The sequence below is a fragment of the Tursiops truncatus genome, chromosome 9 (genome assembly GCF_011762595.2).
Source record: "Tursiops truncatus isolate mTurTru1 chromosome 9, mTurTru1.mat.Y, whole genome shotgun sequence".
In the NCBI taxonomy this organism is placed as follows: Eukaryota; Metazoa; Chordata; class Mammalia; order Artiodactyla; family Delphinidae; genus Tursiops; species Tursiops truncatus.
Genome location: NC_047042.1, coordinates 9,145,471 through 9,161,638, shown reverse-complemented (window position 1 = coordinate 9,161,638; position 16,168 = coordinate 9,145,471). Strand labels below are relative to the sequence as shown.

At 62.3% G+C, this 16,168-nt stretch overlaps 1 protein-coding gene across 4 annotated transcripts; it reads right to left on the bottom strand.

The window, feature by feature from the left end:
- Window positions 1-543: 543 nt before the first annotated feature.
- MYO1G (myosin IG) lies at window positions 544-15,691 on the bottom strand. Of its 4 annotated transcripts, none has more exons than XM_033862829.2 (22): window positions 15,510-15,683; window positions 13,839-14,047; window positions 13,572-13,665; window positions 12,641-12,806; window positions 12,312-12,365; window positions 11,492-11,587; window positions 11,117-11,236; window positions 10,271-10,495; window positions 10,032-10,177; window positions 9,462-9,576; window positions 9,115-9,285; window positions 8,835-8,905; window positions 7,708-7,782; window positions 7,375-7,507; window positions 6,497-6,663; window positions 6,067-6,274; window positions 3,844-4,067; window positions 3,127-3,271; window positions 2,318-2,422; window positions 1,997-2,110; window positions 884-1,038; window positions 544-808 (listed from the first exon to the last, which is right to left on the bottom strand). In XM_033862829.2, the coding sequence occupies exons 1-22, from the start codon at window positions 15,599-15,601 to the stop codon at window positions 652-654; spliced, it is 3,042 nt and encodes a 1,013-aa protein (XP_033718720.1). In that variant the 5' UTR covers window positions 15,602-15,683; the 3' UTR covers window positions 544-651. The 4 variants fall into 4 exon arrangements, with proteins under 4 accessions (XP_033718720.1, XP_033718719.1, XP_073665619.1 ...); XM_033862828.2 differs by having other exon boundaries at window positions 15,500-15,602; XM_073809518.1 differs by lacking the exons at window positions 544-808; window positions 884-1,038; window positions 1,997-2,110; window positions 2,318-2,422; window positions 3,127-3,271 and adding an exon at window positions 5,670-5,794 and having other exon boundaries at window positions 3,929-4,067; window positions 15,510-15,689.
- Between the last annotated feature and the right edge of the window lie 477 nt (window positions 15,692-16,168).

Genomic DNA, 16,168 nt, shown 5'->3' with positions numbered 1-16,168 from the left:
CTTAGCGTTGGGGCCAGAGAAGCCACCTACTGAGAGAGGAGAGGAGAGGGCCTGGGGCTGGAGGGGGCCGGGGCCGGGGCAGGGGCTCGGGAGAGGCTCTGCTAGCCTGAGCGGGGGCGGGTGTGCTCAATCTGGCCTTCCTTGGGTTGGCTTCCTGGAGATACCCCAGGCATGGGGACGGGCTCCCAGAGTCTGGGGGGTCCTGGCTACCGGTGTCCCAGAGGTAGGGTTCTCAGGCCGTGGGATGCCCATACCCAGCACCGACACAGACAGCAGCTGGGACAGTGTGTGCCCCCAGTGTGTGCTCTGCCCAAGCCCCGTCCCAAGACGGCCCTGGGACCCCCAAGCTTCCCCAATGGCCCAATAGGAACAATGGAGTCCTACAGGAGGGGAGGAGAGAGAAAGAGACCAAGGCGCTGGGGACATTCGGAAACCCAAGAGGGGCAGCCTTGGATTCAGGGGTCAGCAGAGGACACTGGGGTGACATTTGCCAAATCGGCGGTGGCTGGAGACTGTCCGCCCCCCGACACAAGCCTACGCCCATCACAGACTCAGCGTCCTTTATTGCACAGCGAGACTGCGATCCTTCCCCGGTGTGGGCGCGGGTGGAGAACCCCTCGGCCAGGCCCCGGTGCGGGGGGGTAGGCCGGCTCAGCAGTCCGGCCACAGGAGGGTGAAGGCACCGCGGCTGCAGCGGAAATCTGGCTCTGGCTGCCCCGTCTTGGGCTCCACGGAGACCAGGCGCCGAGCCCCGCGCTGGGTCAGCGGGATGCAGTCGGAGACGCGGACCTCCAGGGCCCGGCCCTCCCTGAAGGACGGAGGTCAGGGTCAGGACGGGCAGGGTTCCGCAGCCCCGCAGCCGCCCCCGCGCCCCGAGACTCACCCCTGGCAGTGCGCGGCCAGCACGCCCACCAGCTCCCCGACGCGGTTATCCAGTGGCGGCCGGGAGCGGTGCAGACACACCACCAGGTCGTCGTAGCCCCGCGCGTGCAGCACCACCAGCTGGTCCCGCCCGCTGGTCACGCTCAGCCCGGTCACCTGAAGGGGGCGGGGTCTCAGGGTCAGGGGCGCGGCAGGCCCTCCTCCCCAAACCTGCACCTCCACCCCACAGCCCAGCAGCACAGGCCCGCCCCCCGCACGCATCTTCCCCTCCCCAGCACCCCGCCCGCTCCCCTCGGCCTCTCCTGAGCTCCCCTCCTCTCCCCCAGGCCCCACAATCCTGCTGTCCCCTCTAGGTCCCCTTCCTCCCTCTCTGGTTCTGCCCATAAAGGCGAGGGTCGGGCAGGGCGCACCGCACACGAGGGCTTTTTGCCCTAATGGAATGTTCTAGATCTGCACAGTCTAACGTGGCACCACTGCTCACCTGTGGCTCTCCAGCACCCGAATGTGCTGGTGCCACTGACGAGCTGAACTTTTACTTTTCTTTCCTTTTCATTGCATTTAAATAACCACACGGGTCGTGGCCACCATACCAGATGGTCCTCCAGCCTGACAGTTACACGGACCCCCAGCCTCAGTCCCTGCCCTGGGTTGCCCCTTGGCCTGTGGGAATATGAGCTGCGACTCCAGGGAGCAAGTGGGTCACAGAACTGGACAGAGGGGTGAAAGGCGGGGACAGGGTCCCAGGGGTGGCAGCCACACACTGCAGCCAGCTCCACGCGGTCCAGTGGCGGAGAACCCCGGGCAGGCACTGGCACAGATGTGGGGAAGAGGGGCCATGTGGCATTTCGTTCTGCCAAAGAGTGGAGCAGGAGGGGGGCGAGGAGGCTGAGGATGGGGCTCTGGGCCCCCCACCCGTGGGGCAACCGGAAGCCTCTGCAGGCTGTTCAGCAGGGGCGCATGGGGCGGGGGAGGAGTTGCCGTCCTGAGCTGATGCTGAGTTCTAGAAAGCTCCGGCCATCCCAGGTAGGCATGAGGGGAGGGGCCCGGCAGTGCCCAGCAGGACACCAGGCCAGCTAGGGCCTCACGGATGCCCCCGCCCCCGCACAGGGCTCACCACGTCCAGGGGCACGGCCCGCATCACCCGGTACTGCCGGCCCGGCTCCAGCTTGTAGAGGTGCCGGTCTGTGAGCAGAAGCGCCCGGTCCCGGCTTTTGTTGAAGCGATTCACCTGCGGGACAGGTGCTCTCAGGGTCACTTGCCTGCCCCAGGGGGCTCCCCAGCAGGTGTGGCCAGTGGCCTCGCCTCCCTGAGGCCACTCTCTCACTGACGGGGCTGGAGCTGATGACTTTTGAAGTTTCAGGGTCAGCTGTGAAACCTCTAAGCTAGACCTGGGCCAGGGCTGCCACGGGCCTGCAGCCCTGTATCCACTGCTCACCTTTCGGACATGGCTGGAGAAGAGCACGGCCCCGAAGCCGTCCTTTTCCCGAAGCATCTTCAGTCGCTGAGCAAACAGGCCTGAGGCTGTGGGGTTGTCTGTGGCCTGAGGACAGATGGGGGCTGCTTGGGATGGGGTCTTGGGACCATGCTTGACTGACAGCAACTCTCAGGGAATTGGCACAGTTATCCTTGACCTCAGAGAACCTCGTCAGGCCATGCGCCAGCCTCCTGGTGGGTCCACCTGCCACGCTGGCTTCCCTAAGGCCCACCGCACAGACCCCCTGCAGCCCTGAGGTTCTAGGCACACATGTCTGTGCCGTCCACACCACCCACCAGCCCAGCTCCCCACGCCAGGTCCGGGCAGACTGAGAGATGGAAGGGGCTGGGTGGGACCTCGCTCCTCCATGCCAGGCCACCCACCTGGGCAAGCCTCTCGCCCCTGAGCCTTCATCCCCTGCAGAATGGGGCCAGGGGGCGGCTCACAGCACCCGTGTGGGCCAAGGGGGGCCATGGCATGGAGTCAGGGGGCTGTGCCTAAGAAGGGGGATCTGTGCCGGAGAATGGGGGGGCTGACCTGAAAACACAGGAAGGCAAGCGGGAGTAGGGCAGAGGGGGAGGTGCTGAGTAAAGCCCAGGCTAGCTGGTGCTGGGTGAAAACCCTTGCACTTCAGAGGCCAGGGGCAGGAACAGAGGGGTACAGCCCACAGGACAGCCAGGCTCCGGGAGAGGACAGCTGAGGCGGACATGGGCAAGGTTTCAGCCTTGAGCCTCTCCTTGGCACCCAGACCCCACAGCCCTGACACTTACGGAGGACAAGTAGTCCCGGGCCCAGGCCCGCCGGCAGCCCCAGTCCTGTCGCAGCTCCTGCAGGGCCGCCATGGCGGCCACCTTGGCCTTGATCTGAGCCATGTCTGAAGGGGGGATGTTCTTCACCAGCTGCCGGGCCCGCCACCTGGAGAGGGCCAGGTGGTCAGACAGACCCCTGTGCAGGCCTCACCCTTCCCTACTCCTGGTTCTGCCCCTTTTCCTGAGAACACACGTTAGTGCCTTTTCATGTCCCCTCCCCCACAGGATAAGGCCAGGCCCCTCAGCCAGGCACTAGCCACCCTCTGTGTCCCAGCCTCCCTGGTCTCAGTGGAAGGTGGCCTCTCCTGCTCTGAGCACGCTGGTTGCCCTTCACACCTCTCCTAAAGAACTCCTACTCAGCCTTCAAAGCCCTGCTCAGTTGCAGAGTTTCCCCCACTTCTAGCTCTGACCCACCATCCTCCCTGCAAGCCTCTAGCAAGGAGATGGAGGCCTGCATCCCCTCCAGATGTCCAGAATGGTGCTGGGGACATTAGGAATCTTCCACCAGCTGTGGGGTGTGGGCAGCCAGCTGATGTGCACAGCCCCCTGTTTTCTGCTTATCCAGTGGGACCACCTGTCTCCTGGCTAGCACCAAGGGGTTCAGATGGCCCGGTCCGGGTGTTCAATGGGCTCTAGCTGAGTGGAAAAGAGTGAGGGGCGGTGGCAGAGGGCGAGTACCTGCAGAAGAGCGCCTGGCAGATGTCCTGGAAAGGCTGCAGCACAGCAGGGGGCAGCGGCCACACAAGGTCACGGCCGTAGAGCGGGGGCTGCCGTGCAGCCTGGAATCGCCGCTGCATCTCTGCCAGGTGAGCACGCACCTTGTGCCTCCGGAACCAGCGCATGATGGTGTAGACGGCCCTCAGTCGCCGGAAGTGCCGCCTGGCCAGCGTGCCTCGCCATGCCTGGGGGGCCAGTGGGAGGTGGTGCTCCATTAGGCCCTGCCAGGCCCCGCCTCCCTCACCTTAGGAGACCCCAAAATGGAGGGGCACCCGAGAATGTAACCATCAAAACCCAGACTGAAGATCCTACAAGGCAAGAGGCCCAGCGAACCCACAGATTAAAAGAGACTTAAGCAACGTATAGACCCTGAGTTGAACAGACTGAGGACACGACTGGGGACGTGTGGTTATTGACTGGACAGGAAAGCAGCAAGTCAGTGTGAACTTTCTAAATCCTGTTTCTGTGATGCTATTAGGTCATGTTCTTAAAAAAAAAACCCTGTGTGTTATAGGAGATAACAGAGGTAACAATGAAATGCAGTGTGTCGTCCTTAGTTGGATTCTGGGTTTTTAAAAGATGTAATGGGGGGCTTCCCTGGTGGCGCAGGGGTTAAGAATCCGCCTGCCAATGCAGGGGACACGGGTTCGATCCCTGGGTCAAGAAGGTCCACATTCTGTGGAGCAACTAAGCTTGCGTGCCACACCTACTGAAGCCCGCGCACCTAGAGCCCGTGCTCCGCAACAAGAGAAGCCACCGCGGTGAGAAGCTCACGCACCGCAACGAAGAGTAGCCCCCGTTCACCGCAACTAGAGAAAGCCCGTGTGCAGCAGCAAAGACCCAACACAGCCAAAAAAAAAACAAGACTGCTCTACCATACCATTTAAAAATTAAAAAATAAAAGATGTAATGGGTCATAGTGGGACCCTTTCAGAAATTTAAATATGGCCTACATATTAGACATTCAGATGTGTAGAATATATTTTATCAGTGTTAGGTTTCTTTTTTTTTTTTGGTCATGCCCTGCAGCATGCGGGATCTTAGTTCCCCCACCAGAGATGGAACCCGTGCCCCCTGCAGTGGAAGTGCAGGGCCCTAACCACTGCACCGCCAGGGAACTCCCAGTGTTAGGCTTCTTGAATGTGCTAATGTCAGTGTGGTTGTAAAGGTGGATGACCTTGTTCTTAGGATATGCGTGCTGAAGGATTTAGGGGTGTCATTACTTTATATGGTTTGGGAAAAAATACAAATATATGCATATGTGAGTATCTGTATGTGCGTATGGAGAAAGAGAGAGACAGAGACGGGGGGGAGGGGAGAACATAATTGGAGCAATCCAGGTGAATAGTCATCATTGTACAAATCTTTCCACTTTTCTGTAGGTTTGAAATGTTAAAAATAAAAAGTTATGGGGAGAGGTGGGAGAATCCTTATCCTTTGGGAAGACATACTGAAATGATTATAAATGAAATGATTTGCTTCCAAATAACTGGGATAGAGGTGCGATGTCTACCCAAAACCACATTGGTCATGTGACGTGGTTGACACAGGGCAGTAGCGTGTGGGACTAGAGCACACCATTCTGCACGCTTTTCTCCAGGTCTGAAATCTTTCAGAATAAATGGAAGAAAAGAAGGAAAAAAGAAAGGAAGGAAGGAAGCCAGATTCCTGAGTGTCTTGTTTTGAGCACCTGGGCCTGAGGCTGGTGGCCACGGAACAGAGGGGACCCGAACAACAGCCCCACTTTTTTTTTTTTTTTTTTTTTTTGCGGTATGCGGGCCTCTCACCATTGTGGCCTCTCCCGCTGCGGAGCACAGGCTCCGGACGCGCAGGCTCAGCGGCCATGGCTCACGGGCCCAGCCGCTCCGCGGCACGTGGGATCCTCCCGGACCGGGGCACGAACCCGCATCCTCTGCATCGGCAGGCGGACTCTCAACCACTGCGCCACCAGGGAAGCCCCACAGCCCCACTTTTTGCTTAAGTCAGTTTCAGTGTCGGTTTGTCACCGGCGAGCAGGGGCTCCCCCGGTACTTGGAAGTGTGCCTGTGCTCTCCCCAGGTAACGCACATCCCCCCAACTCCGGGTGGTACACATCCATCTCTCCCCTCCCCCCAGGTAACGCACACAGCTCTCTCCTGCCCATCCTCCCACGCCCTCCCTGGGGGCCGTCCAGCCCCGCCGCACCTTCTGTAGCAGCAGCACGATGATGGGGATGAGACACGCGCGGCTCTGCTCCAGCGTGACCAGCGTCCGGGGCGAACGGATGAAGAGTTTGCTGTGGCCGAAGGCCACGTCCCCCTGCAGCCCGTGCTGCTCCAGGAGGGCGCTCACGGCCGCCCTATCGGAGCCCAGCAGGTGGTTTGGCCACGTGTACTCACAGGTCATCTTGTACCTGTCACAGAAGGACCGGGCAGTGGGCGCCAGACCCTGTGGAGGAGTGCGGATTCGCCCCGCCTTGACTCGCCCCGCCCCCATCCCCCCCCCCCCCCCCCCCCGCCCCTTCCCATGCATGCAGGCTCCCGCCTTGAAGTCTGAAAAGCGCAGGCTGCTTTAGGCACCCGTGGCCCGCTGCTGGAACCCCTCAAGGACACGCCCCTGGGGGAGGGGGCCGTACCTGAGCAGGAATCGAGAATAGGGCTGGCGGGAAGCGAAGCCAGCCCTGCGGACCCTCACGTTCTCCAGCAGCCCCAGGTATGCGACCTGGTGCCGACAGTGGCCCTCGTCCAGCTTCGCGGCCACCTTGTCCTCATTGGGCTTGATGCAGCGGATGTAGAAGGGCTCCTGTGGGGACAAAGGACACTTGGAGAGGCCAGTGTCACGGCCCTACAGTCACCTGGCAGGGGCAGCAAGTGAGCTGTCTCCATCCTGCTGTCTCCATCCTCCCACGCTGCTGTCTGTCCGCGTGGGGAAGAGGCTCTCAGGGGAAGGGGAGGCTGAGGGCCCAAGGGCAGGCCGAAGGCTGAGGCCAGGAGGAGACTGGGGATGAGGGGTGGCGGGCAGCATGGGACCTGGGAGCCCAGTGCTGGGTGCGGGCAGGAGGCTGGCCCAGAGCCAGGTTCCGACCGGGCAGCAAAGTCCCTTAGCCCTTCCTTTCGCTTCCCAGAGGCCCTGCTGAGTCTCTGGATATTCTGCTGTCCTTCCACTGCCCCCTCTGACTTTGGGCCCCAAGCTCTGTAAGGTGCTCGTGCCACTTTCGTGTCCCTGTGACCCCAGCTTCCAGAAGCTAACCCGTATCTGGGCAGCACCAGGGCTGGGCCAACCCAAGCTCTGAGCAAGGTCTCCCCCAGCCCATCCCCAAGAGGCAATGAGGCCAGGGGAAGGCTGCTGGGACCCCGCATTTACTCAAGCCTCGGCCTGGTCCAGGGCATCTTAACCTGTGCAGTGGCCGGTCCCTCCCTGCTGGAGGGGTTGTGGCTTGCAGCAGAGAGGAAACAGAAGGATCCGGAAGGATCCAGACTCAGGGTGGGGTTGCAGGGTGGGGGGGGCCCGTACCTTGGAGGCCAGGTTTTCCACCAGGGCCACCATGGAGTTCTTGAAGAGCGTGCCAGCCGTCAGGGGGCGCTTGGTCACCTCCGTGATGTCCTGCTGCCCATCTGGCCACATGGCCCGCAGGGTGGGGTCTGTGCTGTGGACACAGGCTGCATGGCCAGCCGCCCTCCAGGACAGCCCACACCCCAGCCTGGCCATTTGTAAGCTTCATGGCCTCAGCTTTGACCCTCAGGCTGTCTGTGAGGGTCAGACCGGAGTGTCTGAAGGCCCTTCCAGCCAGAGCCCCTGGGCCCTCGCCCTCTGGTGCCCACACGCATGCCCACAGAGCCTGCTCACCTGTTGTACAGCAGCCGCTTGAAGTCCTGGAAGAGGGAGTCTCTGTTCTTGTCAATGAAGCCCTCCACCGAGTACCTGGTCGGGGGGGACAGGGCCACTGAGGAGACGGGGCCCTCGGACGGCCCCCAGCATGCCCCTCCCCCTCCCCCCACCTGGTCAGCCTCTCTTCCTTCCTCCTCACGTGCTCGTCTTCCTTCCCCTGTCCTTTCTGTCTTCCCTCTCATCACATAAGCCCTCCTCCCTCCAAAGCTTCTCTCCTGAGAGATGCCAAGTGTCGCATCACTGAACCCTGGCTCTAGCACATACGTGCGGTGTGACCTGACCTAGGACAAGTTACTTAAACTCTCTGTGCCTCAACAGAGACCACAAGCTCAGAACAGTGCCTACTGAGTTTCCAAAAATATCCGCGATTGCAATTACAACCAGGAACTCCTGAGTCATTGGTCTACTTTGTTCCAGTGGCACCGAGAGCCTCAGATTCATCGTCTCATCCTTTGACTGTTAGAAAGCTCAGTGCTAAAATCCTGGCTTCACTTGCAGCTCCTAGAAAGGCTCAAGGCCATGGGATCTGACTTCTGGTGGCTTCGTCTTTTGGACTCTTATTTCTTCTCCTTGCGAAGGACACGTTGGACACTTGTGCCTCTCTCTGCGTCACCTCAGATCCACTTCCAGGTGAGGTGAGTGACAGGGAAATTAATAATAATCATGGCCACTCCTGGAAGACACCTGGGGCCTCGGTACTCAGTGTGTGGCCCGAGGACCCGCAGTGTCCATCTGGCCTGGGAGCTTGTTAGAGACACAGCCTCTCACCCCTCTGCTCCTCCTTGCTGGCCTGCACCTTGATGTGCAGGCTTTGCTCAAAGCGTGACAAGAACTGGCCCTGGCCTAGGAGCAGAGGTCCACCCTGGCTGCACCTCGGAATCTCCAGCCCCTCTCCCAGAAATGGGCATTTTTTAAAAAGCTTCCCAGAAGATTCTATGATGCAGCCAGGGCTGAGAATCGCTATCTTAAAAGCCCCATTGTATGTATGCTTTTTACTTGTGAATCTGGTGAAGGGAATATTTTCAGTGCCTTAAAAAGGGGAAGGGGCAGAGGAGGGGGACCAGATGCTCAGTGGGGGCCCTTACATGACATCCCCTGCATAGTGCTTGATCCGGAAGTCTCGGCCAAACTCCATGGTCTTGTCTGTGGGGCAGAGCTATGGGGGGGGAGGCAGGCCAGGTCAAGGCACAGAAGGTGTGGGGGGATCTGGGGGAGGGGCGGCAGTCCTGCAGAGAAGGCTGAGCCACCGCCAAGGACCCCACCCCCACCCCAAGACAGGCACCGTGGCACCTGTGGCGCCCTTTCCAGTGCTGGGACCAGCCGGGGGTGCACAGGGCGGGGGAGACCGCAGGGGCGGAGGGGCACCTGGCGGCTGGTGTAGTGCGGGTGGTGGCGGTGGTGCGTGTCCAGGGTCTGCAGGAAGATCCGGTCGGTGATGGGGCCCGCACTGCCGCAGGCCTCATCCAGCACAGCCAGGATGCCCCGGTGGGGCCGCTCCACCAGGTCCACGATGGTGGCGTTGTTGAAGTACTCCACCTGCGGGAGGGCAAACAGGGCAGCTCCCGAGCCCCGTCGGCCGGCCTCGCGCCCGAGTTCCTGCCCGGCGCCCGCTCCCCCACCCCCCCACCCCGCCCTCCTCTGCACACACCCGCCCGCCCAGCGCCATGACTCTCCCTCCGGGCCCGCGCTGTGCAGGACGGCCCGGCACTCACGCTCTGCCAGGCGATGCCCTCCCGCTCGTACTCTTCCTGCTCCTGCTTCAGGATGAGCTGGATGAAGAGCTGCTGCAGCTTCTCGTTGCAGTAATTGATGCAGAACTGCTCGAAGCTGGGGGCGGAGGGGCCGCTGAGAGTCATGCCTCGACCGCCCACCTCAGGGCTTTGGCTCCACGGGGAGCGAGCGCAGCAAATGGCAGGCTTCCCCGCAAACAGATCCCCAGAAGTCTGCCTGAGGGCGCTGGTGCCAGGCGTCCCAAGTGGCCTCTCTGTCGGGAAGCATCTCCCGCTCCGGGCCGCTCTTTTACCCGCCTGCCCCCAAGTCCAGCACGCACGCCCTGGAGTGGATCTGGGAGTCCCAGCGACGGGAAGTGAGCCGAGATATCGCCTTCCCAGGCACCAGTGGACGGCGGCACAGCTAAGGCCGGCTTGAAGGCACGAGCCTGGGGCCAGGGACCGACCGGCACTGACGCCGGACCCCCTGCTCCCCAGCCCAGCCGAGCTCCCCAGGACTAAGGCGGCCTTAGAGGGTGGGCGGGGTCAGGGTGTGGTGGCAGGGCTACCCACCTGTTGACAGGGAACACCTCGAAGCCGTAGATGTCCAGCACGCCGATGACTGTGTCCTTGCCGTCGCGTCGGGGGTCCCGGTCCCGGGGTTCCATGACACGGTTGATCCGGTCCACCACCCACTCAAACAGCCGCTGGTACACTGCCTGGGAAGAGGCCAGGAGCCAGCTGCCTCTGACTGCCTCTGGCCTCGTCTCCTCCGGGAAGGCCTCCAGGTTGCCCCCCCACCTCCAGAGCACCTTGGCACAGGCGTCCCGGGCATAGCTGGCCTCGGCCGCAGTGTGGCCCTTCTCGATGAGTTCCCTGCCTCCCGAGGCCACGGTGCGAGCCAGCAGGCAGCGCAGCACCATCTCCCGGGGTGTGGCCGTCAGCTCAGCCACGTGGTCCACCAGCACCTCATCAGTCACCGCCAGGCCCCTCTGCTCCAGACTGCCCTCCTCCGGCTCCACAAACTTGATGTTTCCCTGGTGATGCGGGAACCATGAAGTCAGGCTCTGCGCCTCAGAGGAGCCTGCTGCACCCCTCTGCCCCTGGGGGGGCGGGGGGAGGCAGGGACACGGGGTACAGTAGAGCTTGGCTTCTACCACATACACAGCCAGAGAGAGAGAGGGGAGCGCTTCCTGGAGCATGCCAGAGCCTTCCCCAAGGCTTCCCACCCGAACGTCATGTGAATGGTCCCACTGCATCCTTCTGCAGCTGGCTATGTGCTACCCATTCCTCATGCTTCCTCAGAGAGAACTAAGGCTCAGAGGCGCTGAGTAACCTGCCCAAGGCCACACAGCTCTTAGGTGACGGAAGCAAAAGGCCAGTCTGCATGTGTTCAGCTTTACTGAGCCCAGACTGCCCTTGCCTGCTAAGTCCGGGCTGATCTGCCAGACAAGGACCAGGCCCATTCTGGGCACGCAGGGCCCATGGCTCAGGGCCCGGCCTGTGGGAACCCACAGCCAAAGCAACTCAGTTTCAGCAGAGGGAGAAGTGGGCCAGTTACATGGCTGGTTGTCAGAGGCCAGTCTCCTCCTCCAGGGGAGGCACCCGGACAGGGCACCGCATGGGGAAATGGCCGCAGAGCCCACAGCCAGGCTCACCAGGTGCAGAATGGCGGCCAGGATCCGGTGCACGGAGGCCACCTCCTCAGGACTGAAGCCGATCACCCGCATGGCCTCCGTCACCGCCTGGTGGTGGCTCTTCTCGTCGCTGTCCAAGACCTGGGGGAGAAAGGTCCCAGCACCCAGTGCCACGCTGAGCCTCGACTCCTCTGTCCCAGGGAGCATGCTCACCCACTGCACCCCCATCCCGGCACTGAGCCCCGATTCCTCCAACTGAAAGCCTGCCGAGTCAGGGCCCCCCCAGTCCCTCTGAACCATGCACACAGCCCTGGCCCCTGCTGAAGCCACTGGCCACTAGCACCAGGGTCCTGGGACTAAGCGTGATTAGAGCCTCGGCTCCCTGCCCCCACTCACACTGAGCCCCGCCCCCTGGCGGGTGAAATTATATAGCGCGGGGTTTCTCTGCAGGTGCAGTTCTTGCAGCTCTTTGTCCTCACAGCCCCGCAGCACCTGGAGGACCCGACACCCCTCCGTTAGGCCCCTGAGCTCCAAAGACCCCACCCACGTACGCAGGACAAACAGACGCGTCCTTCAACCACCGCTGACCCAACAAATTCATGGTGTGGGTCAGCACAGTGATGGTGTGGACACCGCCTGAGCCCAGGGAGAACCTACTTCTAGGTCAGATACTGTGTAGACACCACACCTATCCAGGGAAAGACCACTTCAGTGGTCACAGAGAGTGACCACAGAGACCCACTTCAGAGGTCAGACACATTGCAGACATTGCCTGTGTCCTGGGAGGACCTACTTCAGTGATCAGACACCATGTAGACGCTGCCAATGTCCAGGCAGACGCACTTCGGTGAGTCAGAAAGAATGTAGATACCACCCAAGTCCAAGGAGACCCCGCCTCAGTGGGCCAAACATGGTGTAACCACCTGAGTCCAGGGAGACACCACCTCAGTGGGTCTAACCCAGTGTAGACACTATCAGTGTCCAGAATCCACCTCAGTGTCAGACATGGTGTGGACACTGCCCTGCCCGCGTCCAGGGGGACCCCACGTCAGAGTCAGATGAATGAGGTGTACACACAGCCACGTCCAGGGAGCTCCCACTGCAGTAGGGGTGGGGCCGGGGCGATGGCACGGAGGGAGAGGGGAAGGAAAGGGACTGTGGGTGGGGCAATCAGAAGTCCTTCCCTGCAGGTCTCCCCCTGCCTGCTTTGGCTCACCTGGTAGAAGGCATGGAAGTTCCTCTCGCCCACGTGCTGCTTGAGGACCCGAGACTGAGGAGAGAGGAGCAGCTGGACAGAGGCCTGGATGTTGGCCCCACCCCAGGGGACCTGTCCCAGAGCCCCTGGGGCAGTGCAGGTGGGGGTGGTGGCTGACCTGGCTTCAGGGGGAGCCCCGCCCAGTGAAGCTGGGACACCTGAGAAGGTAGGTTCCTGTCCCCAGGATGCCAGGCCTGGGGGGCTCGGCGTGGTGGGGCAGCTCTGCCTGGTCCCCCCAAGGGAGGCCTTTGTGCGGCCCACCTGCCCAGGGTCTCAGTGTTAAGGCCCACCTTCTCCAGCAGGTAGCTGTGGATGTGTCCCCCCACGGGGTCTCCTTTGAAGTCAAAGTTGATATCCATGTACTTGCCGAAGCGGCTGGAGTTGTGGTTGCGGTTGGTGCGAGCGTTGCCGAAGGCCTCCAGCACGCAGGTGGACTTGAGCAGCACGTCCTTGACCCTGCGGGAGGCAGAGGGGCCGAGGGGCCGTAGCGCAAAGACCTCGCGCTGGGGGCCGTGCCCAGGTCCAGCATCCCCGTCTGAGGCTTCCCCATCACAGGAGGAGAGGGAGCCTGAGGGCCTGGCCTCACCCTGCGCTGCCCCTTGCAGGCCTTTGACTCTGAGATGCTGGGAAAGGCACCTGCAGGGGGCTCACGTCGGTTGTCCTGTAAAGCCTTGAGCCTTGAAAGGCATTGGCCCTGCCTTTCCAGACCAAAGCTGCAGCCCGGTGAGGAGCTGGGTCTGCACGCTCGGCGCTGCCAGCCGTGTATGCTTGGGAACTTCCATCGCTGTTCCCACCCCACTCCTGCCCCGAACCCCACCTTACCCCACCTCAACAGGAAGAGCCGGGGCTCCCACACAGCTCCTACAAATGCCCGCTGGTGAGCAGCTGGCAGGCAGGTGGGCCCTGGGTTCCTGACCCAAACCCTGACACCCGGCCTGGCATCCTGGGCCTTCCTGACGGGCCAGCCAACCTCTCCACTTCCATCAGGTCCCGGTGAGGGCTCGGCACCCGTCTGTCGGCCCTCTGCACCTCACTCCCTTCCTGTCCCTAGAGGAAGGGCACCCACGTGCTGGGCCTCGCCTCTCCTGGGGTCGAGAGGTCCGGGCTGCGGCTCACCTGGAGGCTTGCTGACAGCCACTGAACTGGGCCTGAGCCGGGCTCCATTGTGTCTCGTGCCCCCACCAGGCAGGAGGCCGCTCCCCACCCCCTCCCCAGCCTCACCTCTCCACCTCGGCCCTCTGGCTCGGGTTGGTGACGGCAGCGATGTACTGCATGATGTGCCTGCTGGCTTCCGTCTTCCCTGCCCCACTCTCCCCTGCCGGAAGGAAGGACAGTCAGACAATTTCTGGCTGCTCCCCCTTAACCAGCTCCCGGTGCCCATCCCCACTCCCAGGTGCTCCAGTCACCTCCCCATCATTGACAGATGAAAACACCGGGGCGCAGGGAGGCTGTGAGCCAGAGCCTGGGCCCTGGCTGCAGGGCAGGTACCTGAGATAACAATGCAGGTATCCCTGGACCGGCGCTTCATCGCCCTGTAGGCAGCGTTGGCCACAGCGTACAGGTGGGGCGGCCGCTCATAGAGCTCGCGTCCCTGGTACCTGGCGATGGCCTCGGGCCCGTACAGGGGCAGCTCCTGGTAGGGGTTCACGGACACCAGCACTTCACCGATGTACGTGTAGATGTGGCCCTTCTCGAACCTGGCACAGGCAGGGCCAGTCCTCAGTGCTCGGGGCCTCGGGGACACACACCTAGGTCCCGGGGCATTGGGCCCAGGCGGGAAGCCTTGGGGCCCTGGCCCACGCGCAGGGCTGAGAGTAGACGAGGGAGTCGGGGGGAGAGGGGGTGCCGGCTGACTTGAGCCTTCCTGGTGCCGTTTGCCGGGAGTCGCACCCCACACGAGGTGGTGGTGGGATCCAGGCTGCTCTCCACGGGGATCCTGATGTCACGGGAATCATGACTACCCACTTTATTAAGGGACTGACTTGCCCCAGGCCTCGCTGGCCAAGGCAGAGCTGGCAGTGTGGGAAGCTGGGTTGAGGACCAGAGCAGATGGGGGTGGGAGGCGGAGGGAGGGGCCTCCAGCTGTTTCCGCCTCAAGACCTGGGCGGGGACCCAGAAGCAGAAGCGACCCCGCCCAGCCCCACCCAGACAGCAGGGACTGGGAGGGGTGCCACCACCCTCCCCCCGCCACACCCGGCACCTCCTCAGAGTTCTGGGCGCTTCCCTGCAGGAGCCTAGTCACCCGGAAGGGTGCCTGTGTGCATCATCCCTCCCTCGACTCTTCTGCCCTGGGAGGAGCCTGCTGCCCTGACGGACCCGCCCTGCCCCTGACAGCCGGTCCCGGGTTCCTCTTCCTCAGCTGCCTCAGACGGACGCGGGAGTTCCCTGGCTTGGCTCCCTGCACACCCGGGACCTGCTGGAGACAGACTCTCCCATCTGCAAGCTGTGTGGCCCCAGGCTCGGGGTTCCATCGTTAATACGGAGATGGTAATACCTGTCTCAGAAGCTAGTTTATAGGAATGAAGTGAAATCATGCTTAGCTCTCTGCCCCCAAAAGAGCAGCTCATTTCCTGTCTGACTCTCCATCCCACAGCCCTGACCTTGGCTCAGGGCCCGCCTGTGCCTGACTTCAGCAATCGGGGGTCAGTGGGACCTGTCCCCAAGCTCTGCACAGTCACCTTCTGCTCCCCCCGGCTGTCCAGGGATGAAGCCAGCTCCTGGTGCCACGACCAACTCCTCCCTGCCCTCTGCCCTCTGGCAAGTAGGGCCCCGTGTCACTTCTACCGGCCATGCCCTGAAGCACCCCACATGCCCTCCTGAGAGTGTCATCTCAGCTTGTCCACCTGCACCCCCCAGGGTGGGCCCTGATCACTTCCCTTGGTGCCCCCAGGGCCCAGCACAGCCCCACTAGGGGGACGGAGCATCCACCCAGTCCGGGGGCCTGGCACCTGCCAGGAGGAGGGGTCAGGAGGCACCTGGGCTGTGTGGGAGGCCCGGGTCTGGGAAGCCTGCTCTAGCACTGGCTGGTTGCCCTGGCCCTGAGGCGACAGTCCTTCCTGTCCCAACGTCCCCCTGCAGTCACGCAGACAGCGGGCTGGGGCTGGCGGAGACCAGCGGGAGTGAGGATGGGGAGAAGGGGAGCCCCTGACCTAGGTCTACCTGAGCTTCAGGTTCTCCATGAAGTCTTCCATGGTCACTTGGTCCAAAAGCACAAAGTCGGGCTTGCCGCACTCAGGGCCTTCGTCCTCCATCCTGCCGGCGGGAAGCACCCAGACCAGGTTGCCCCGACCTTCCTGTGCAGAGCAGCTCAAGGGAGGGGTGCTCTCGCACAGGCCCAGCCCTCCCTCCCGCAGCCAGTGTGGTGAAGTAGGAAGTGGGTTCTTGTGGCCCCAGGGAGGGTTTGCCCTCCCTGCCTGCCGTCCCCTCCCAAGGGGCTCTGAGCCGTGCTTCCTGGTTCCCCTCAGGGCGTGCCTCACGGTGGAAACTCCGACCCTCTATGATCTCACCCTCGCCCCAAGCAGCCGCGTCTCTGCGGTCCCCAGCCCTGCTGCACCCAAGCCACGGGTGGGCCCCTGAGCAGGGTTTTCTTGACGTGGCGGTGGCTGCAAAAGCCGTCAGCTCTCAGACCTCAGCACTAGGCGGATTTTCGGGTAGGTACATTGCACCTCGACAAAAGGTGAACAAATGCCGATACCCAGGCCTTTGGGGCAGGAGCCTAGGCAGTACTCCTTCCAAGTGTGACCACGCTGCAATGTGAACCACAAAGCCAGCTTCCAGGCTTAGCCCGCCACAGCCACGGGGCTGGTGGTCTGGGTTCG